Source organism: Vitis riparia, chromosome 1 (genome assembly GCF_004353265.1).
Source record: "Vitis riparia cultivar Riparia Gloire de Montpellier isolate 1030 chromosome 1, EGFV_Vit.rip_1.0, whole genome shotgun sequence".
Lineage (NCBI taxonomy): Eukaryota > Viridiplantae > Streptophyta > Magnoliopsida > Vitales > Vitaceae > Vitis > Vitis riparia.
The window spans coordinates 13527989-13551255 of NC_048431.1; the positions used below are offsets into that span (position 1 = coordinate 13527989).

Sequence of the window (23267 nt, forward strand, 5' to 3'; positions counted from 1 at the left end):
GTGGTTATAAATTACTCTAGGTATGATTAGGAAGTGGTTGACTTTGAAAATTTAGCCTAGTAATCAATTGAAGATAATCCTAAAAATGTGGATAACTTAGACAATATCCCTAAAAAGGTGATTGACAAGGATAAAGAAGCTCTCAAAATTGTTCAATCAAGTGAAATGGGAAATAAACACAAATTTAGGATACCTAAAAATCACCCTATCTCAAATGTAATAATTAACATAGATTATTCCATGGTCACAAGGAAACAATTTAAAAAAAATGAGATAGGCTTTGTTTGCTATACCTTCCAATTAAAGCCAAAGAATGTGAAGGAAGCATAAGAGATGAATCTTGGACTACCGCACTTCAAGAAGAATTAAATCAATTTGTTAGGAATGATGTATGGTACTTAGTCCCTAGGCCTAAAGATAAATATGTGATAGATACTAAATGAATTTTTAAGAATAAGTAGGAATGGGGTCATTGTGAGGAACAAAGCTAGGCTAGTAGCTAAAGGATACTCTCAAATTGAAAGGACTAAACTTTTGTACCTGTAGCTAGGTTAGAATCTATTAGAATCCTCTTAGCCATTGCATGCTCATTGAGAATGAAACTATTTCAAATGGATGTTCAGCATGCTTTTCTAAATGGGATTCTTAGTGAGGAAGTATATGTAGAACGACCTAAGGGTTTCGAGAATCGTAAATTCCCCAATCATGTGTATAAATTGAAGAAAGCCCTCTATGATCTAAAACAAGCTCCTAGAGCTTGGTATGGGAGGCTTACTTCTTATCTTTTGGAGAAAGGGGGATGATCATACTCTTTTCATTCATAAGACTAAGTCTTAACTCTTAGTGGCTCAAATATATGGCAATGATATAGTTTTTAGAGCCACCTCAAGTGATCTTGCCCTTAGCTTTGCCAAGGAAATGAAATCAGAATTCAAAATGAGTATGGTAGTTGAACTTAACTTCTTCCTAGGGTTGCAAATTAGGCAACTTAAAGATGATATCTTTTTGTCCCAGTCTAAATATGCTAGGGAGTTAGAAAAGAAATTTAGCCTTAAATCCACTAAGCACTTTAGGACACCCATTGATCAATGGATTTTTTTTTTTTTATCAAATCAAAGCAAAATTTTAAACCTAATTCAACTATGTTAAGGTAACTTTCACCTTATCAAAAATGGTTTTTAGCAAAAGCCACGGTAGTATAGTAGTCTTAGGTATTATCCACTAGGATGGATTAATCATAATAAAAAGGCTTGAATGGGAAGAAAGAAAAGAGTGTAATCAAGTGAAAATGTGACAATCATGATAAAAGATGAAAATGACAATGAGTTCAAATCGAGAAAAAAAAAAAAAACAATTCAATCTAAAACAATCAAATTTTAAAGAACATCAATATATATATATATATAAAACTCTCAAAGTTAGGATTCTCTAGGAAACAATCTCTACAGTGAATAGGGATTGAGATCTATCCTTCATCAAGTTAGATTGAAAAAATAAATTTTCATCTAAATTGATTTTTTATTTAGCTTTTAGTCTAGATCTAATTTCTCTTCTAATTTGGTAATTTAATCTAAAAGATCAATTCAATTCATACATACAAATCATCTAAAATCATCTTCCAATGATTCATACAATGCAACTATCTAGTCTCATTAAACCTAGATTTAAGAATTTAATGAATCTACATAATTTGCATTGTAATAGTCATTCCAGATAATTTTAAGAGAAAAATTCATAAAATTCAATTAATCAATCAATTGAATTAAAATGCCTTGGCAATTAAAGCTTCAATTCCCTAAATCACCATACATCTCGCTTCTAAATCATCCTTCCTTCAAGAAAAATGAGATTTAACCACTCATGTTTGGAGATTTGGCCTCCTAATACATGTTTGGTTAGTGAGAAAAATGAGAGAATTTTTTTTTTAAAAAAAAAAAGTTGTATTTGATCATGAAATATCTAATACGAAAAAACTAGAATTGATTAAAAGATTCAAAAACAAGTCCTCAATGAAAATCTCCAACTCCTATTTATGCCTCCATGGTTAAATAGACACATGACAACATCATAAAGAGCATCTAGCGAATTAGATAAGAATTATGCAAAATAGCTTCCAAAACTCTACAAAGTGCACCTTTTTGGTCATGTTAACATGGGCATGCAAACTTGGTGGCCTTCATGCAAAATTTTCATTAAAAATATAAACCATGTGAGATCACTTCTTCTCCCATACAAAAATGCCCTTGTTGAACTCATCTTTGATTCTGTAGTTTGGCATGGCTATGCCAACTTCATATAGCATGCCAAATTCAACCATAAAGCTCTTCATAAATGCACCCTTGTTGGTCCAGTTTGCATGGCTATGTGAACTTAGCTTCTTTCATGTGACAATTGCATGCCAAAATAATTTAAACATGTGCATTCTTATCAAGACAATTTCCACTCTAACAATTCATCTTCCTTTGAATGGCTCCCATTTCAAACATCCTCATTGCCCTCTTTCCACAAAAATGCTACTTCATATCCCCTTGTCAATTTCACTTCAATTTACCCTTAAAAATCACTTCACAACTCAAAATATTTATTAGTAAAATTGCAAGAGTACCAACATGCTAATTGAGTAAAAAAAAACATGATTACCATCCAAAAGATATAACATATATCATATTTATCATCCAAATTATGTACTTTTTGAAAAGTAATCATCCTCCCCCCACCCCCCACCAACCAACACATTGCTAGACCCTTAGCAATAAAGTGATAAGAATAAAAAAACAAACTAATAAAACCACAAATCATTATAACCCATACCGAAAAAAAATCAGTGGAAAAATTTCTTAAAAGATTCATACTATACATTGTTGATAATTAAGCAACTCCATTATCCAAAAATTATCGTCAAATCTTAATATGTTTAACATCTATAATAGAAAATCATCATATGAATCAAAGACTCAACAACATATCCATTTTCAACCCCCAAACAATTTTTTCATTTAAGTGGTGTGTAATTGAGCTAGTTCTCGAATATACTACTCAAAAACAACCTAATTCAAATCATTTAACAACAAAAAAGAGTCTCAAAGGTAAAAAAAAGAAAAATGCACTTATTTTTATTCTTCATCATCATTTATTTTTCATTTTTTTTTAAAGACTTATTGTTGGAATACAATGCTAAAGGTATTTCCCAAGCATATGGTCCATGTAGCAGGAATCCATTAATGACTCCCATGAGGCTATTTTTGTATTTATTTTACAAAATTAGTAGTTGTTTTAATATCTATATATCAATGTAGTTAAATATACAGAAGATGAAATAGTAAATGGTTGTCAGTTGGATACAATTTACTTATCATCACTACGACTCTTGTTAGGGAGAATTTTTTAACACTAAAAGCACACTACTTTTAAAATACAAACTCCACCCTTCCCTAATTATCTTATCTTTAATACAAATAAATTTTAGATAGAATTCTGAACACAATTTATTTGTAGCAGTAATTACATATATTTGTATTTTTTTTTTCTCTATCATTAAACATGCAGCAATTATTTATACTTCTACCGCATAAAATATAGAAGTTAAACCATATTTAAAATCTAAATGATTGTGTTTTTTTAATAAAATTGAAGAATATGATTTTGCTTTTGTGAGATTATGATTTTAACAAATGTTATCCATTGAGCTGGAGTCCCTTTGCCACACAAACAAGCTCTGGATTTTTATTTCAAAATTTCATATTATATCGATAATTTTATTTTATTTTTTATGAAAAAAAAATCTTTTATTTTTTAAATAAAATCTTTTATATTTGATATTTCGTGGATACTTCAGATAAACTATAGTGTTTTTGAAGAAATGATATATCCTATAAACCCCTATTTAAATCCCTACTCTGATTCTCATGTTCTGGACAAAGACGGATAAGTTTAGAAATAATAAAACATACTAATCTGACGCCCCTTTTTCTCATTCTCCCTCTAATTACCCTCTGAGTAATTAACAAAGGATCACCGACTTTACATGTTTGGAAATATAACGGCACTGTTCCCTTCATCCACCCCCACAAAACACACACGCACACACAACATGATTCATTACCGTGACCAAGCAGCCAAGCATTTTAAAACTCAACAAGGGCTATTATGATACTTAAGGAAATTGGAAACATTAGGGTCCAGATTTATGAATGGCTAAGGCTAACCACTTGACAGACCTGCCATTCTATGATGATCATGAAAAGGAAAAAGAAAAAAACAAGAGGCCACTCAAAGCAACCAGCAAGGAGAGAAGAATCACTACCAGCACATGATGTACAGAACAATCTACAATGCAAATCACATACATTTTTCATTAATGAGCATGTGCTGATCCTATTTTCTCATTTTGTATGTCAGCTATTTCTTTAGAAAGTACATTCCATCTCTTATTTCTAATTTCTCTTCTGAAACAAGACCAGATAAGAAGCTTTGCAGTTGTTGCAGTGATTTGTCGTAAGGAGGATCAGCTAAACAAAACATCTGCAGCAATATGGACAACATAAATACTCATGCTGCTATATTTTTTTTATCTAAATCATTACAACCAAGCATGTTCAAACAGTTATCACCTTAAGAGTATTATGAATCCGATCCAATGCCATGCTGCCAAAATTTGTGAGCATCCCCATGATAAATTTCTACAACCAAAACGAAATACCATTTAGAAAGCTATGTTTGGAACAGAATGCAACACAGTATAAGTTCTTACACATGCATACTTTTACCAGTTGATGCAGGTTTTGCAATTTTATTCTCCAGCATCCGAAGAAACAAAATTGTTGTTGGAGTTGGACAAGTCAAAGCATTTTTAATGTTTGGTATTGATTTCCCCTTACCACAAGGCAGGCAGAGGTGTACACTCATGGCATATTTAGGTTATAGCTAAAACCAAACCATCTTAAAGATTTAAGGAGGGGAAAAAAAAAAATTCTATTTCAGCTACTTTTCAATCTTCTGGCACAAAGTGGTTGCATTTGGTACTCCAAGAGAACATCTCATGGAAACCTTCAGCTTTGCTGGAAAGAAGTTGGCTTAGGATACCTAGTATATTGAACTGAATTGGGAAAAGGGCTCCAAGAATAGCTTGGCCACTGGAGTGAGGTAAGGGGCATACAGTTTTAGCTATAGCTTTTGAAAATTAGTGAATGAGATGTGTATCTTGTAATGCACCAATTTTACCTCTTGATTTAGGGAGAGACCTATGAACAAAAAACTACTTTGATTTAGGGAGTGTTTTTAGAGACATCTTCAGTTAAGACTTCTATTCTAGAAGAGCTTAAACTAGGCTAAGGACATAATATTTTTCCTTGGTTTAAGATCTCAAGTTTGAGATCGTGAGGATTGTCTAAATGCTAATTGTTTACTCTTTTCGAAAGTAATGTGATTTTTTTAATCCCCTAGGGTGTACCATGTAGCTCCTGTAGAAAAGTGCACTCTTTGAAGAGCGAATCCTATATGAATGCACCAAATTTTATGCCATGTAATATATATCATGCAATAGAAGGTTAGCGCTTAACAGGCTACAATAGCAGGACTAGATTGAAGCTGGCCTACCACATACCAGGAACGAGCTACAAGCCACAATCAAATTATTATTCACCTAGATCAAAACCATCATCTCGAACCAAAAAACATGTGAAAGATGCCCCTTTTTTGGGTGTGCTGCCTATGTCAATGTATTTTTAATTTGCTTATCAAAAAAGCCCTGGGTCAAAAATTAATTCCATTACATATGAATTTCAGATTGGCAACATTTTATTTCCCAATAAAACTGCTAAAGTTCATTATGTTTTGTATTGCATTTGAACTCAAGGTTGGTAAGGGGATATGAAAACAAAACAAACTAACATAGTTAATCCTCTCTAACCCCACGCCACCCTTAACCACCACAACCACACTAAAGAGGTCATCTTCAATATAAATGCTGCATGTATGGATTTTGAATCATATTTAAATACCCCATTAGCATATGCAAAATTGACAGTATATCAAGAACATATTATGTTACATACCTCATACACAATCATTTCTTTATGCAATTGATCCTCAACAGAGGCTACAGATCTCTCCCCTTCCTCATCACATACAAGAAGCTCCTCACAGCTCCCAGCATTAACACTATTCTTACCAGGCTCAACCATATCATCCACTAGGGTAAATATGTGATCATTAGGATCTGTTACTAGTGATTCTGAGAGAATTCCCTGGGACAAAGAGACAAAAGGGAAGGAAGCTAAATAAGTAGTTTTCTGCTAAGCTTCTAGCTTTTTAAGATTCGTATATCAAATATTAAAATTTCAGATGAAACAGAGTGGATACAGGATTGGATCTAAGCAATGCAAAGAACAAAAAAAGTAATAAACCATTTCTTGTGAAAAATAAATGTCTACATATGAGTTACATTAAGACTAGAGTCAACTTTACAATAAGAGGCAAAAATGCGAAGGAAGAAAATTATGCTTAATTAATAAAACAAGCAGTAACTCTGCACTTAAATCTGAAGGGTGCAAAATATTTTTGGATCAGCCAATAGAATGAATCAGTAATTAAATACATTTTTTTGCTGACTGTGGTAACTGTGAATGCATTTTCGTTAAACCAGGATTTTCCAATTATAAGGTAATGATAAGCTAATGATGAAGTTCTCTCTCCAATAGAAGACTTTTGCAATTTTCAATTGAGGCTATCCAAATTGTATATAAAACACTGAAAGTAGTAGTCAAAGATACCTTGCTTATCCAGAAATTTATCCTACGATTAAGTACATCCACAGGTACCCCAATAGAAGCTGCAAGATTCTTAGAGGTCCAACTGGAAGTAGGCAATATTGATAATGTTAACATACAGATGAGTAACAAATAATGTGCTGAGCTGATTCTTGAGGTTGAAGTAGGCAACATTGATAACGTTAACATACAGATGAGTAACAAATAATGTGCTGAGGTGATTCTTGAGGTTACCTTGTTTGATCTTGGAATTGCATTATAATTGCTGCATGCAAAGGAGCCACTGTGAACTGCACCACTCTACCCTCAAATTGCAACTCCAGCTAAAAACAATAAAGCCAGGATAAAATTTGAAAAACATTATTTGCATGAGACAGTCCAAAAAAACAGAATTTGAACATTTCTCTTTTAATTTTAATCCCTAAACATCAGCAGATATTCAAGTTTAGAAAGGGAATCTAAGATAGTTATAAATTTTGAAGTGCCTGACCTTGACTGTACCAAGATTTTTCTTCCATAGTAGCTTTCGAGGAGTTTTGATTTTGTGAAACCTTTTCGCATAATCAGCAAGCAGCTGGTCCACAGGCCCAGGTATGTTAAGAGCCTCATCCTGCAAGTACTCTTCAAGGTCACTTAAGTGCAACAAGAAGTAGTTCATAAGAGGAAACAAGGATTCTGTAAATACAGATTTTGAATAAAATGAGAAAGTAATATAGCTTTCATACTGAAAAACAGCTTGACACAAAAGACAAAAAAGTACGGATTAAAAGACAAAAAGGTGTTCTTGACACTTGTAAATGGGAGATTGTTTAAAGACTATGTGGTGCAGCAAATTGTAGCAGAAGAAACCATTGAGGAGTTAAACTGCTTGAAGTCACCCAAATGCAGCAATATATTGGCAACTAACTGTTCATTATTTAGCAACCACTTTCCAACATTAACAATTCATATTTGCATAATTTGCATATAAAACAAACTCTCAAAGAAGAGAACCACCGTATAAATTTAAGAGACACTTCTACAGAGACCCAAAAAATTAACAGTGATAACTATGAAGAAAATATGCCTTCTCATCTTAGAGGCAAGAAGAAGATGTTTTGGGATATCAATATGTTTCATTATCATTTCCCCAAAATATAATTTCATAAATACCATTGATAAAACAAATTGGGTACCTGGATTGGCGGCCAGAAATTTGATGATATGATTGTAGCATCCAGAATATCCAGAGACACCCCAGTTTCTCCTAGCTCAGAACCTATGAACATAAACATTACCAGCATTGATGCACAAAACTTTTAAAAAAGAAGGAAAGATAGCATTTTGCAAATGATGGCAAGACTAGACCCAACTGCAAGTCGGTAGAGCAAAATGGCAAATGAAGCTTTAAAAAACACCTATTTGGGATGGCTGAGTTATGGTTGCTTTTATATTGGAGTTTGTCCTTTTGGAATCAATCAAATCATTGAGCATAATCTCACACCTCTGCATGCTGCTCTCCCCAAAATGTATCTGGAAAAATGGCAGCATGAACATGAACATAAGTTGAACAGTTTTGACTTATTGTAACACAGTACTCAAATTAGCTAGTTCGAAGGGAGATCATTTATTCCAATATATGAACCACCTGCCTTTAGGAGTTCTAAAGTACGTATCTCTGAGTCAATGTCATAATCAGATTTGTTCAAAAGCTTTTCAGCCAGCATAACACGATATTCATTAACTAGCTGATCCTTCGAACCAATTATGCCAACAATCATCCCAAGTATGTCAACCTTCCTCCGGTTCCTGCTACCCTTCAATGGGTCAGCCTCTACTGGGTCAGGCTCCCAGCTGAAAAGGCAGAATTCGTGAAGAGAAACATGTCATCTCTCAGATAAGGTAAGTTGTATTTCATAGTAGCAGCTTAAAACATAATAGTTAATCTCATATCTCATGTACAACTAAAAAGTAATTCTCCAAATCCATGATATGATATACATACCGTTCTGCATTGATCCAGTCTTGCTTTTCATCAATGTTGAAGTCATCATCAATACCAGCATTCTCTTGATTTTCTTCATCTCTATTTAATTCTTCAAGAAGGCTATCACCAGTATTTCCAGGTCCATTTGGATTCCCACCAGTCCCATCTGTAAGCATGGTCACAATGCATTTTATGGTATCTTTTCTTCCCCTTAGATAGTCCCTTATTGGTTCACCCACTGCTTCAAGAAAAACACCTGCTGGGTCTATGGTCCTCAGTGCTTTAATAGTTGAAACATATTGGTGTAATATATCATTGGTTGAGGCACCAGCAGTGAGCAAGCGATATCGTAATGCAGATATAAATGAATCAACCAACTTGGAATGTTGTCCAGTGTATTCAAGACACTGTTTTAAGTCTTCAATAGCAGGAGAACTGCAATTTTCATGATTATCATTTATTTCCAATTGCAGAAATGCCCAAGAAAATCTTAGATGAGAGTCAGAAAATATTTACTCAGTTAAGAATTATTATGACAAGGAATGGGAACATGCAGTACCATTTCATTTTAGTCATTATTGCATGTGACAGAACAATACCCATGCTCTATATGCAATTAACAAATATCATGCACATTAACAAAGAGTGATGTAGCCTCCAGTTAAATTGCATTTAATGCGGCATGCAATAGGAGATTCTTTGAAGAAAGAATTCTAGTAGAAAAGGTTGATTTACCTAACACAATATTGCCACTTTAACCTCAATTTTTTGCAACATGCATCAAGATATATGCTAGTTATGATACTTATCAGCGCTGCCACATGATAACATTTTTAGTTTTCTATGTCACCTCCTCAAACCCTAACATGTATGTCACTGTTGTCACATAATGTTTAAGTTTGACTACACATTCTAAATGAATGCTGTGTTTGACCAATCATATCAGAATTAAAGGCAAAATCACAAAAAGTATAAAAGCAATGAACAGGCACTCTTAAGTGACCCATTAAAAAAATCTAAGGGAGCAACTGAATTAAGAATGCCAAAAACATGAAATTAAAAAAAAGAACTACCTGTCAGGGTAATCCACAATAATCTCAAAAAGTTTGGCTATTCTTAAATCTTGTAATGTTTCGTAAGCAAAATACTCCAGCCGCAACTGCCATCTGATCAGTCCTTCGGAGGGGGTGTCAATTCCAGGATAACATGAAGAGGGATGTGAAGCCAAAGGTGATTTGAGACCAGATGAAGGATTATCATAACTAACAGAGTCACCCAGATAAGCAAGAAGTGCATACAAGAATTGAAGAGGCACAGCCTACACAATGCACAATATTAAGAAAACTCTTCCGTTACTAACATAATCACAACCACTTAAACCATCATAGGCACAGGGAAATACTAAGAAAATGAACATGATAAATGCAACCTGAATAACAGATCTGTGTCTATAACATCTAATGTTATGGCACAAACAGAATTTCACTATCTGGATGGAAGAAACAAAATCATTCTCACCACTTAGATTAGATCATTGAAAGTCATTATAAATTTTAAGTATATAAATTCACAACATAGAGCATGTACTTACTTTATACTATGGTAGAAAGTAAACACCGTTTTTTAGTCTGATTGATGCACCATGCTCAACTGATACCCAAAAAAGAGCTTAAAGTATTTGATAAATGATGCCTTGAAGGCCATGAATATTGAACTTCGAAACATTAAACAGTACTTGATAAGGACTAGGCTATCATTAGGCGCATCTGTATTAGACCAGGCTATGGAAGTTATGCATTTTAAAGGATGCCCAACTATCACAGAAATTGCAGCAATAATTAAGTTACTACAAGGGATACACCATTACTCAAATGAAGGCATTTGTTATTCTACAATTTAAAGGGGAAAAAAAAATAATAATGTGAATTAAAAAGAAAAAGAAAAAGAAAAAAAAAACCTGTATCCACTCTTTAATAGATTCCAAAACAGAACTCCTGTAATCATCCCCAGCCAAATTATGAACTTTGTCCTGACATACAAAAAAGATAAAGATCATTATCAAGTGACAATCCTGTGTACTTCAGTGCACTTCTTTAGGCACTATTCATAATATCTTTTGTTTTCTTATTAAAGAAAATAGATAAATTAGTAAGTGACAAGCAAAAAAAAAAAACTATGATATGAAAAGTAGGTGCAGTTGAGAAGCCGAAATGCATTGATATATTAAATTTTGTTCTTCTAAAAGAGGTCCACAGGGTGTAAAGGGTAAGGGTTTAAGGTATGCTGAATAATCTTTGCACAATGGGGCACATGGCACATTCTCACCTTCAAGAGCAAGAAAATGGCAGAAGCGTAGGCATCTTCAGCCATGGATGTAAATCCAAGATTTCTAAGATCACGAACCACCTTTCCTATGTTTTTCACCAATTTGTTATTCTCTAAAAACTTTCTCCGCTGATAGCATTCATCGATATCCATTTCACCTCTATAGGAGACTTTATTTTTCTCATCCAAATCCATGTCATCTTTGTCGTCAGATTCATTATCATCTTCATATTCTCCAGCCATAATTGTACTTAACTCCTCCAACCTTCCCTTAAAATAACAGTGGAGTATCTCTGAGAACATAGTAAGATATAAAGAACCAGTAAATGAACTAATATAGATCAGCAGTATCAATAATCAGTTCCATAGAATGCAGAAAACTATTTTACCCATGCATCGTATGGCTGATTGTAACAGCCCTTTTCATGAAAAAAAATGCGATGATTGATGAACTAGAGAGTGGTGAATGAAACAACATTAACTAGGAATATAACAAGCCTTAAAATCAGCACAACAAGAAACTAAAAGGGAAACAAAGAAATGCTCCTGCCTTCTAGGATGGTAATGTAACAATATAAATATATCTATTGATGGGAATAAAATTAAATTACTGATGTAACACATCAGCCCCTTAGGAAGTTGCCACACAACCATCAACGCAATTGTGTCTGTCTCCACAAATCTTAAAGTATGACTAGCATTTTATCTCACTTTTCTTTTTTTCTTTTTTTCACTTTTACCTAAATTCAAGAACTGAAATAAAAATACCATGGGCAATATCAATTAATAAAATCATTTTATTCATTAAGTAATGACTATATGTGTCAAGGGGAAGAAAAAGGATGCAAGATATTCGAACTTCAAATATACGTGTTGGTACTTCAGAAACTGTGACAAAAAATGTCCGATGTGCAATTTAATCAAAATATTAGTTACATACTTTCAAGAGTGAAAAGAAATTTTTTGGGTTTACATGCTTAGAAAGTTCCTTAGTTGAAGCTCTTCATAGAAGGGGTTGCCCAGAAGCTGTTCAGATCCTATATAACGATGAGTTCTTCCACTGAACCATCCCCAACACATTCTTCATGATTTAGGACCAGTTATCAATAGTACAAAGCATACAAACAATAAGAATGGCATGACGAACCACAACAATAAGAATATGATTCAATTTCCAGAAACATATACTTAGCCAATTCAAGTCCAAAACATGTTTATACAAAGTAAAAATCCAGAAACAACTACCAGGGAAATGCCGAGGAAGTGTGGTCATGAGAACTGAAGACACTATTAACTGATATTTAGAAAAAAGATGGATTCTTTCTGCATCTGAGTTGTGTCTTTCCTCTGATATACTATCCTTGTACGACTGTAAAGCATGAACCAGCATTAACAGGCACTTTTCCTGATATTGTTTTTCCAAAGACACATCATCCAATGCTTTATATAATACTTTCTGAATCCCATTCTCTTGAATCTGCATTTCACATTCATGTGACTGAAAATATAAGCAAAACAAGAAAACAACTGCAAGCTTATTAAATCATATAAGTTTGACGGATTGCATAAACAGCTGGAAGCTTCCAGCAGCATCTTGAAGAACACCAGAGTTATTTATTTCCAATGAAAGAGAATTGGAACACTAAAAATTAATCAAAAATAACTACATGAAAATTTCAGGTCAAAAAAATAAATATCCAAAAGCATTATAAGTCTAGATCAAAAATGAAATATACAAACAGATAATCACCATGATGACTAGGATATTCTAACATCCTTATAAATATTGCTGAAGAAGGGAGTTGTTTTTTGAGCTCTCTCTTTATTGGCATAGCCGTTTGGTGCCCCATTGTATAGTGTACTCTGGTTTACAATTTTTTCCCACTCTCTATAATTTTTTTATTGCCAACCAGGGGAAAAAAATAAAAAATTCCAACCTCCCTATGCTCTTCAGACTGGCCAGGAAAATCTAGTCCTGCTTCCCAAAATATTGATATTTGACTACAAATTACCTGTTTAATCATTGTTAGAAGTAATCAAAATTAAATATTAAGAAACTTCAAAAGATCTCCATTTGGAACTTGGAATAAACATAGGAAAGGAAAAAAATCAAAAGGAAAAGGTATTTCTCTTTTTCAATTGGGATTAAAAATAGGAAGGAAAGGACAATATAATGGAAATTAGGGAGAAATTTAAACCTTTTCAAATTCTTTATTTACTGCTTTGAAAGTGTGAAACATTAAAGAAAATCAGAGGATAAATTAGTTTCAGGGAAACTTGTATTTGATTTCCTTTTCTTTCTCCCTTCTGTTAATTCATCCCACCACAGTTTCCAAGAATTAGACACACCCTTACTGTTTGTACAATATCATATATAAATACAGATAAATCCTATAACAAAATCAGTATGGACTAGCCACGGGATAACTCGGTATTGTGGGTTGGAGAAATGAGATACAGAGGAGAAAGTAAGTAATTCAACATGTATTTCCTTGTCTTGTAGAAGATTCAAACTAGCCATCTAGCATACGATCATACCACATGACAAAAACACCAGAATTCTAGAATGCCATGCATACGTACAGGGGATTTACTCATTTCCATAACTTCAACGTGGGTGTAAGCATCAAAATGTCGCCAGAACCTCGTAGCACCATTTCTCTCAAAAGTTTCCTGCAACAAAACACCACACAATTCTAAATTTCCAATCCACCACAGTAATTCGGTTCCGTCATTCACCAAGAACTTGAAATGGGTTATTTGATCAAAAGGACTGAAATAGTCCTGATATTACCAAGAAAAGCACAAACATAAAATAACAGTACCTCCAGGGAGCGAAGAAAGTGGTCTTGAACGAGAGAGTCGAGCGAGCGCTTACAGAGAGAGTGTGTGTGAGAAACGAATTCGGATCCGACGGAGAGATCGCCGTGGCCGTTGAGGAGAGCTTCAGTGGCTCTACAGAAACCGTCCCAGCTCTCCATAATTTCTGTGATGGAGGCATCGTCAACAGAGTCCAGAATCCCTAAATCAGAGACTAAAGAGGCCGCTTCCATTGTCGTTTCTCTCGAAACCCTAGCTTATGCTGAGCGACCTGCTTTGAAATTGAAATTGCAGGGTTGGAGTGAGTAAACTACCATATTTCGAGATTTTGCCGCCACTTTCACATTAAGCCTGGGTTCTGATCTCTTTTTCAGTAGGGTGCAAGAGGTGGACTGGATGTTTGGACCATGGTACTGTATATCAAAATAATATCTTAAAAAAAACAAGTGGAAAAATATATGCAAAAATAAAATAGTTTTGGCATGAAAAAAAAAAAAAAAAGCCTCTTAAAAAGGCTTTTTTTTTTCAAAAAAAAAAAAAAAAAAAAAAAAAATCTCAAGTATTGAAAACAAGATTTCTTTGAAAATTCAACATCTTGAAGAGATTCTCTTTCCAAAATTTTCTTCATCCAAACATTTTTAATTTTCATGTTTTTCAAGAAATTTTTAACAATAAACATTTGTATTGTTATAAAATGATTCAGATAATATATTTTTATAATAATGAAATTATTTAAAACATATATATTATAAATTTAATTAAAATAATTTTTAATTATTATAAAAGAATATGTACAGTTTTTTTTTATAGATAAAGATTATCTTCAACTTCAATCTCACATTTTCCTTAGAATTTCAAAATTATGTCATCTTTAAATTAATTTAATTAATTATTGGTACAATAAATACTCATTTACTATTTTTAATATAAATAATAAATATTTTAATATTTAAATTTCCCATCATTTTTATTAAGAATAAAATAAAAATAAAAATAAAAATAAAAAATGGAAGGAAATAAGACATTTCATTTAAAACGTGAGTGTGATACTTTTGAAAATTTAGAAAATCCTTATTGAAAGAAATGATTTTACAAGTTAATGAAGTTAAATTGTTTTTAAATTATTGATGTAAGTGCAAAGATGGTTAAAGAATGAACTTCCTTCTATTATGGATATGAATTGATATATATATATATATATATATATATATATATATATATATAATGGATGTTAACCCAGGTTGTTGGGTTATTGCTAGAATCATGGAATAGAAAATAGAAGACACGGGCTTTTTAAAATATAAATATGTTTGATTTTTTGGTTTAGTTCTAATTTTGATTTATATCATATGGAGAGAAATTGAATTTTTGCTTAGTTTTAATTTTGAAATATATTGTGAAAAGATTCAATTTTTGCTTAGTTTTAATTTTGATTCATATTAGATTAAAAATGTTTGATTTTTTTTTTTTTTGTTTAGTTTTAATTTTGATTTATGCCAAATTGAGAAAGATTAAATTTTTGCTTAATTTTAATTTTGATTTATATTAGATTAAAATATTGAATTTTTGCTTAATTTTAATTTTGATTCATGTAAGATTGAAAAAGATTGAATTTTCTCTTAATTTAAATTATGATTCATATTAGATTAAAAGGTTTGATTTTTTTGGGTTAGTTCTAATTTTGATTTATATCAGATTGCATTTTCGCTTAGTTTTAATTTTGATTCATATTAAATTGAAAAATTAAATTTTTGTTCATTTTTAATTTTTATTCATATTAGATTGAAAAGATTTGACTTTTCTGGTTTAGTTTTAATTTTGATTTATATCAAGAAAGCTTGTTTTTTTCTCAGCTTTAATTTTGATTCATAATAGGTTGAGAGATTGATTTTTTTGCTCAATTTTTAATCTTGATTCATGTTAGATTGAGAAAGTTTGAATTGTTGCTTGGTCTTAGTTTGATTCATATTAGATTGAGAGAGTCTGGTTTTTGCTTAGTTCAATTTTAATTCATGATATTAGTTAGAAAAGTTAGAATTTTGTTAGAATTTTTTAGTTTAGTCTTTGATTTATCAATATTTATCCTGTTTGTTTTTAGGAATTAGGTTAATTAATTTAGTTGATCTCATGTTACAATTCTTATGTTTCAAGTTTGTTAGTTTTAGACTTTGATTTATCAATATTTATTTTGTGTTTCTAGAAATTTAGGTTAATTAATTTAGTTGGTTTCATGTTATAATTTTTATGTTTCAATTTTTAGACTTTGGTTTATTAATATTTATTTTATGTGTTTTTGAGAATTTTAGGTTAATTAATTTAGTTGATCTCGTGTTATAATTTTTATGTTTCAAGCTTCTTAGTTTTAATATTTGATCTATCAATATTTATTTTATATGTTTTTTGGAATTTTAGTTAATTAACGTAATTAATCTTATGTTAGTTCTTGATTGCTCATCTCAACTTGTTTACTTGATTGATCCTTGTTAATTCTTGATCGATTTTTATCTTAGTTTATGTGCTTCTAGAATTCTTGTGGTTAGTTCTTGATTGATATCTTGTTAATTTGTTTGATTTAAAACCCTAGTTTATTGCTTTGGTTATCCGTGATTTTTAGAGGCTATTGGAAAATAATGAAGACTAACCTCTACTTTTACCATTTTTAATCTTAGTTGGTTGCTAGTAATTTCACTTCATAGGTTTTGCTTTCTTTGGTTTACTGGGTGTTTGAATCTATGTATTTTTTTATTTGCAAATCAACTTTTCTCTTTTAAACCGAGTTTCTTTTCTTAAAAGATCCAATATTAAAATCCATTTCAAAAATTCATTTAGGGTCTTCAGGGTGTATATATATATATATCTTCTTTTTCAATGATATGCAACCAAATTTCAACTGGTATGCATTTTTTTTCTATAAAATTATGATTTTGTGTGGAACATGAATTCGAGCTTATAGTCCCAAACAAATGAGATAATTTCTACCCTTGATGAGTTTATTAGTGCTCATGTGAGGTTAGGAAACGCATAGGCTGAATTCATGTACATCAAGTGGAGATTTGGTTAAACCCCTACAAAAAATTATTTTTTAAAAACCTTTTATTGTTAGCTTGTTGGATTTACTATGCATTTGAATTTAAAATTTGATTTGATTGAATTAGGATAATTCTACAACTTTTCCGGTGGTCCTATGATATTATAAACTTCTTAAATTTGATTTTTGAATTTTGTTTTAGTTAAAAAAAAAGCATATAAAATATTAAAAAATGTTTTTCCAATTAGGAGAAATAATTTTCCTTTGTTGTACCCAATACACTGCCTTAACTTTGAACAAAAGGGTTGTTTGATTATTTTTAAAATTGATTCGTGTGCCTTTTGACCTTGCCATTATTTAATTTTTTATAATTTTATAACACTTATGTGTTGGTTAAAAAAATTGGTTTATTCATGGTATAGAATTTTATTTTGTTCTGGACCTTTTTGGATGTTTTTGTAAACTAGGATTAAATGAGGCTTCAATAAATTGTTTGGCCAATTAGATGATAAACTAGACATGTAGGAGATGTTCTCTAAAAATTTTTGTAATTAAATTCTCTTTTTAGATAAATTTTCTTTCCAATTAGATATTTTTTTGATTGCATGCTAGAATTTCTATACAATGATTTCTTATCATTTAATCTGGTGCTAATTGATATATCTTGACTTGACTTTAGTTTGTGTTTTGCAATATAGACATAATGAGGATGTTGCATGATTTTTTTTCATAATAAAATAATATTTCCAGATATTTGCTTAGGATTTTTTAAGTGAATGCACTGTTTTGCCCCCACCCCACCCCTCTTGCTGCATGTTTTTGTTTTAGTTACTAATTTTGATATTTCTAGCTATATTGAGCATTAGTTTAAATTTAACAATGAACTTATATGCATGTCCTAAGTGATAGATGATATTCCCCTAGAATCTTTTCTTTTTTTTTAACCACACATATACCATATATATTAGTGTTTTGTATTATAGTTTTTGTTATTATAATTGTAAGTTATGTATGCTATCTAGGTACATTCTTCACCTTTGGGGTTGAAATGAAAATGGGAAAATGAATAAGTGGCGACTCCAATTTCTATAAAAAAAATTAGTTTTTCACTAAAAATGAGTCTTGCCATCGAGTGAGGACACACGTGAAAAGATACGGGTCCACAATAGGTGATATGGATCTCAAAAACCAAGACATAATCCTATAACTCTCTTTCTTAGATCTTAACATGTGATGATGGTGGAATCCTTTATATTGAGATAGAGGCTAGGGTTATAGGATTCCTCTCTTTGGAAAACTAAATAGTAAAGATATAAACCCTAAACCCCTAAAGAGGTTTATATGGGCTTAAGAACCTAAAGATCCCTCAAATAATATGTTATCAAGGAATATGAGATCGAACAAGGACTATTGAAACTCATAAGAAAAATATCATCTCCCTTATAATCCAATTCTAAAGTTGATTTAACGTCCCATTACAAAAAAATCAATTGCACTTTAGTATTTTATGATATTAAATTGAGATACTAAGCTCCGGTCCATGACCTACTAACCATTGTATGCAAGTTCCCTATGAACTAGTGTTTGTAATCTAACAAAGTGGATGTTATTGACCTCGCAAGATTATCTTTATAATCTCTAAGTCTCAGATCTCCCAATTATATGATCAACTAACATGCCCTAGTTCACCAAAAACATATATTAAATTCTACTTAAGGAATTACTACAACCATAATTTTCTTAATTACATGTCCTTAGGATCACCCAAAGAGACAAGTTATCTCAATCCCATGAGATATTATGATGTCTTTATTGAGAATACATATTACCATCAACATTTATCAATAATGATCCAATCCATAAGGAATATATGACCACCTTAGGATCTCATCCATAAGTCAAAGCCACCAATGATTTTAACACAAACTTAATATCTTCTTAAAGTTGAGTGTCTATGTAATATAGTATCTTGATGAATCAATGACTAAATAATAGCTAATATTATAATTCATCGTTAGTTATGCACCATACAAGTGATCTTGACACACTTCCAATAGGGATGGAAGAAAGAGTGGAGGCTATGACTCTTTCTCATTCTCTCTAGAGATGGAAAATAGTTCTCTAAAAAAACTATGGGAACCTTAACCCTTAAGGGCTTAAGTGACTTGAGCTCATAAAGGGTTTGAGTCACTTAATCTAGTCTAAAACGGGTCCTAATTGATTAATTAATCCAACAAGGCCTACTAATTAATCATTTAACCCAATATAGAGACCTTGTTCACTTACCGTCGTACAACCTTGTATAATTACCAAAATGTCCTTATGCACAAAAGTGAACCTAGAGTCAATCTAACTCTTATAACCCATGCCAACAAGGTATATGAGCTTAGAACGAGGACTATTGGGACTCATAGAAATACTAACTCCCACATAATCCAATTCTAAAGTTGATTGAACATCCCACTATAGAGAATCAATTAAACTCTAGTATCTTATGTAAATAACAATGAGACACCAAGTGTTCGAGTCCGTGACCTGCTATCCATTGTGTTCAGTCTCCCCATGAAATGGTATCTGTAGTCTAACAAAATGAAAGCTATCAGCCTTTTACGACTACATCTATCATCCTTAAGTTATAAATCCTCTTATTGTATGTTAAATTGACATATCTTATCTTTCAAATAGCCTACATCAAATTCCACTTAAGGAACTATTATGACATAGTTTTCATGAACACACCTCCTAAGGATCACCTAATGAGACACACTATCTCAATCTCAAGAGATATCTTGATGCCTCTATTGAAAATACCTATTGTCATTTGCTTTCATCAACAGTGACTCAATCCATAAAGAATACATGATTAGCTTACGATCTCATCCATAGGTCGAAGTCATTGCCAAGGAACGATTCTATTGTTTTTCCAATTAGGAGAAATAATTTTCCTTTGTTGTACCCAATACACTGCCTTAAATCAATTAATATTAGACATTTATGGATAAAAAATTAGTTCAGAACGATTCTATTGTTTGTCTTTTATATAGAATCATTATTTTTCAATTTTTTTCACTAGAAAAACGAAATTTAAATTAAACAAAACTTAATATGTTGGGTTCATTAACAAATCTAATAATTTTTAAAAATAATTTAAAACTTAAATAGGGATCTAATTTATACAAAAAAAAAAAAATTATGGACAAAAATTGATTTAGAACAACTTTATTGTTTTTTCTATATAGAATCATTATTTTCCAATTTTTTTCATTAGGAAAATAAACTCCAAATTAAACAAAAGTTAATGTATTAGATTCATTAACAATTCTAGTAAATTTTAAAATAATTTAAAACTTAAATAATGATCCAATTAATAATTGGAACTCAAAAAATAGATCTAATTACCTAAAAACATAATAGATCAAAACTGATATAATATGAGTTATGACTTACTATTTCTTCTATACATACAACTATATTTTTAAAATTTTCTTACAATTTAAATAGATTATAAATTAATTAAGACATAATAAATAAATTAAATTCTTTAATAAATCTTTTAATTTATAAGAATAATTTGAAATTCAAAAAATTGATCTAATTAATTACAAATTAAATCAAACCATTCCAAAATATTATGTTTATAATTGAATATTAAATGTGGGCATATAATTAAAAATATTATTATTATTAAACTATTATTATTCATTTTTAACAAAAAAAAAAAAACAAAAATGTTAATATTATTATGTTTTTAACATATACTATGGTATATTTTTTTATAAAAAATATAATTCATGATTTTATTATAATATTACTATTCACGTTTTATTAAAAACTATTTATTTTTAATTCATTTATAATTGTAAAACTATTTTCATTTTTAATAAGACTGAATTAAATTTAATTAATATTATATGAATTGAATTTACAATGTTTTTATAAAATTAAAACAGAAAATTTATTTTTAAAAATAACTTTGCCAAACACCCTTATTTTTATAAAACACTAAAAAAATTGTTCTTATTTTCTTTGAACTTACAAAAAGGTTTTAAAAACAAGCATTAGAAAACAAGGCCAAACCAGCCCAAAATATCATAATAGTAGTGATGCGATGTATTGATGATGGTGTTTTTGGTTCCAATTTCAACCATACAAAGATTAAGGTGTTTAAAAAGGTCATGAACATGGAGCCAAGACGCTGGATGAAACATTTCCATGTGATGATTATTCTCTGCATGAATCAAGGTCAGACTCCCCCATATGCCTATAATAAACCATTGGCTCCGAACTATCATTATTAGTATTGTTTTTCCCTGAGTGGCTGCTCTAACAAACCTAAGAACACAAAGTGGGAGCAAGAAGATGACTTCACACGATTCATATATGTATCATAAGCATCACAGTTAAATTGAAATATAAGAAATAACAATCATTGGTGCAGTCACCGATTTCATGTACGATCATCTAACTCTGACAGCAAAAGCTGGTATAGAATGCACAGAAGAGCATAGCATCAGGTTGGCTGACCATGTGTGATCATTCCACCAACTCGGACCACAGGAACCCTGCGGTGTGCTGAAAACATTCCACTCATTTTGGCAATTTGAAGTAAGAGCTGACTGATCTTCTGCATATCATGAGCAAATTAAATTTAATGAGACGATTAAGTTGAAAATAAAAGGAAGTGAATAAATATGAAATAGCAGAAGATGAGGACTGCATCACATAATGGGCCTAAGTCGATATTGCATCCCTTATTTAGTTAGTCATATTCAACTACCCAAGCCTTTTTGAAGCAGGTTGTATACTTGTCCCCATCTTCTCGTCCACTCCTTATATCATCAATGGAAGGAGCAGATAAAGCTTTAGGGGCTTATAAATGAAGCTTAGCTGCTCTTTGTGAGTGCCCAAAGCTATTAGCTACATCTATATACTGATTAGTGTTATATAAATGGGCATTTCTACAAACACCTGGAAACGAATCCAAATATCAAGAGATGCATGCATAATTCAGAAAAGATGTGAAATTGAACTGCTTAAGTGGACCTGGTCTTTCTCTTTAAGCAGGAGGACCAAACGATTCTTCTCCTCTTCCCGCAGCCGATGCCACCGCCGCACCCACAAGTACAACAACGACAGCAACAGCAACAGCGCCGCGGCCGCCCCCCCAGCTGCTGACCCAAATGCCCGAAATCCTCCAGCACCCACTGCATAACATCGAACACTGGAGGCAATCTTTACAATCCCGGAACTCAGCACCCCAAAACGCGACCTCAAACGCCCCCCAAATCCTTGCACATGCGGCAGTTGCGACCGCGGTGACAACGATGGTGACAGTGAATCCGGCTGTGGAGTATCTTGTGAAGAAATTCGCAGGCCTTCATGGTCACCGGGAGGAAACACGGAACGGTCTTTGTAAAAGTCATCCTTTATCACTGTCATCGCCCAATGTCTTGACTGGGCCGTGGGAGGAGGAATCTGGGAACCTGGGGATTGGATTTGCTCCCAGTCGTTAAAGCCTTCTGGACCCTCCATGCCTCAGGAGTCAGGAGACTCAGGACTGCTGCCGGTACTGGGCATGGATTTCGAGTCTCGCTACACCAACGCTAGCAAAGGATTTGTGAGGTTCTTATGCCATTGGACTGCTGACTAGAAAATGATGGTAAGATATTATATTACTTTTGTATGTTTGGGTGACATATGTTTTGGGTGAGATATTTTTGGAGTCCATCAATCGCATGGCCTAGTTCCCTTATCTATCGTCCGCTTCTTACAATTCTGCTTAGCAGATATTTATTATTTTATAAAATATCCGTATGGGAATGAGTTGATCACCGGCTTTCAGAGCAAATTTGACTGTTAGTCGCATGTCACTGCTTCCAGCAAAATTCTTCCGATCACTGTCACATGTCGATGGATAACCTATGGGGTTCAATGGATAATTAATGGGTTTTTGAAAATTGTTGGATACGTTTAAAAAATAATTTGTGAAATATTATCATAGAGAAAATGTTTCTAAAAACTGTCATAGTTTCAACTATTTATTAAACCCAAATAACCATTTTGGAAAATTAATTTACATGCATAAAAGTAATAAAGAAATTATAAAATAATGATTATATTTTTAGTTTGATCCATGAAATCGATGAAGTGAGTTTAAGTCATCTTATAAATTGTTTTAATTAAGATATTCAATTCATCATTCTTGTATAATGGATGAGTCACTTATATGATATATATTATTAAATAAAAAATAAAAAAATAAAAATAGTTTGAAATCAACGTAAAAGAAAATTATAATTTTTATTCTTTTCATAAAAGTTATATGAGAAGTATACTCATTATTTAAAAATATTATGTACAA

The 23267-nt window shown here is 31.8% G+C and overlaps 2 protein-coding genes across 3 annotated transcripts; both read right to left on the bottom strand.

Moving 5' to 3' along the window:
- Nucleotides 1–4122: 4122 nt before the first annotated feature.
- On the bottom strand, nt 4123–14274 carry LOC117922260 (anaphase-promoting complex subunit 2). 2 transcript variants are annotated; one of them, XM_034840327.1, is made up of 16 exons: nt 13884–14274; nt 13642–13731; nt 12304–12556; nt 11059–11351; nt 10691–10762; nt 9807–10051; nt 8752–9168; nt 8399–8600; nt 8165–8279; nt 7943–8025; nt 7258–7377; nt 7002–7090; nt 6771–6852; nt 6054–6245; nt 4611–4679; nt 4123–4521 (listed from the first exon to the last, which is right to left on the bottom strand). In XM_034840327.1, the coding sequence occupies exons 1-16, from the start codon at nt 14109–14111 to the stop codon at nt 4399–4401; spliced, it is 2673 nt and encodes an 890-aa protein (XP_034696218.1). In that variant the 5' UTR covers nt 14112–14274; the 3' UTR covers nt 4123–4398. The 2 variants fall into 2 exon arrangements, with proteins under 2 accessions (XP_034696218.1, XP_034696227.1); XM_034840336.1 differs by having other exon boundaries at nt 12304–12535; nt 13884–14273.
- A 6890-nt stretch (nt 14275–21164) lies between these two features.
- LOC117921388 lies at nt 21165–22541 on the bottom strand. The gene is made up of 2 exons (XM_034839237.1): nt 21950–22541; nt 21165–21530 (listed from the first exon to the last, which is right to left on the bottom strand). The coding sequence occupies exons 1-2, from the start codon at nt 22436–22438 to the stop codon at nt 21417–21419; spliced, it is 603 nt and encodes a 200-aa protein (XP_034695128.1). The 5' UTR covers nt 22439–22541; the 3' UTR covers nt 21165–21416.
- Between the last annotated feature and the right edge of the window lie 726 nt (nt 22542–23267).

Excerpts from the sequence above, each read along its gene's own strand:
- LOC117922260 (XM_034840327.1), bottom strand. The coding sequence starts at position 14,111 with ATGGAAGCGGCCTCTTTAGTCTCTGATTTAGGGATTCTGGACTCTGTT. Across the intron at positions 9,169-9,806 it reads ATTGTGGATTACCCTGACAG|TTCTCCTGCTATTGAAGACT; the intron begins GTAGTTCTTTTT and ends TGAAAATTGCAG. Across the intron at positions 7,091-7,257 it reads AAAATCTTGGTACAGTCAAG|CTGGAGTTGCAATTTGAGGG; the intron begins GTCAGGCACTTC and ends TATTGTTTTTAG.
- LOC117921388 (XM_034839237.1), bottom strand. The coding sequence starts at position 22,438 with ATGGAGGGTCCAGAAGGCTTTAACGACTGGGAGCAAATCCAATCCCCA. Across the intron at positions 21,531-21,949 it reads TGCTTAAAGAGAAAGACCAG|AAGATCAGTCAGCTCTTACT; the intron begins GTCCACTTAAGC and ends CATGATATGCAG.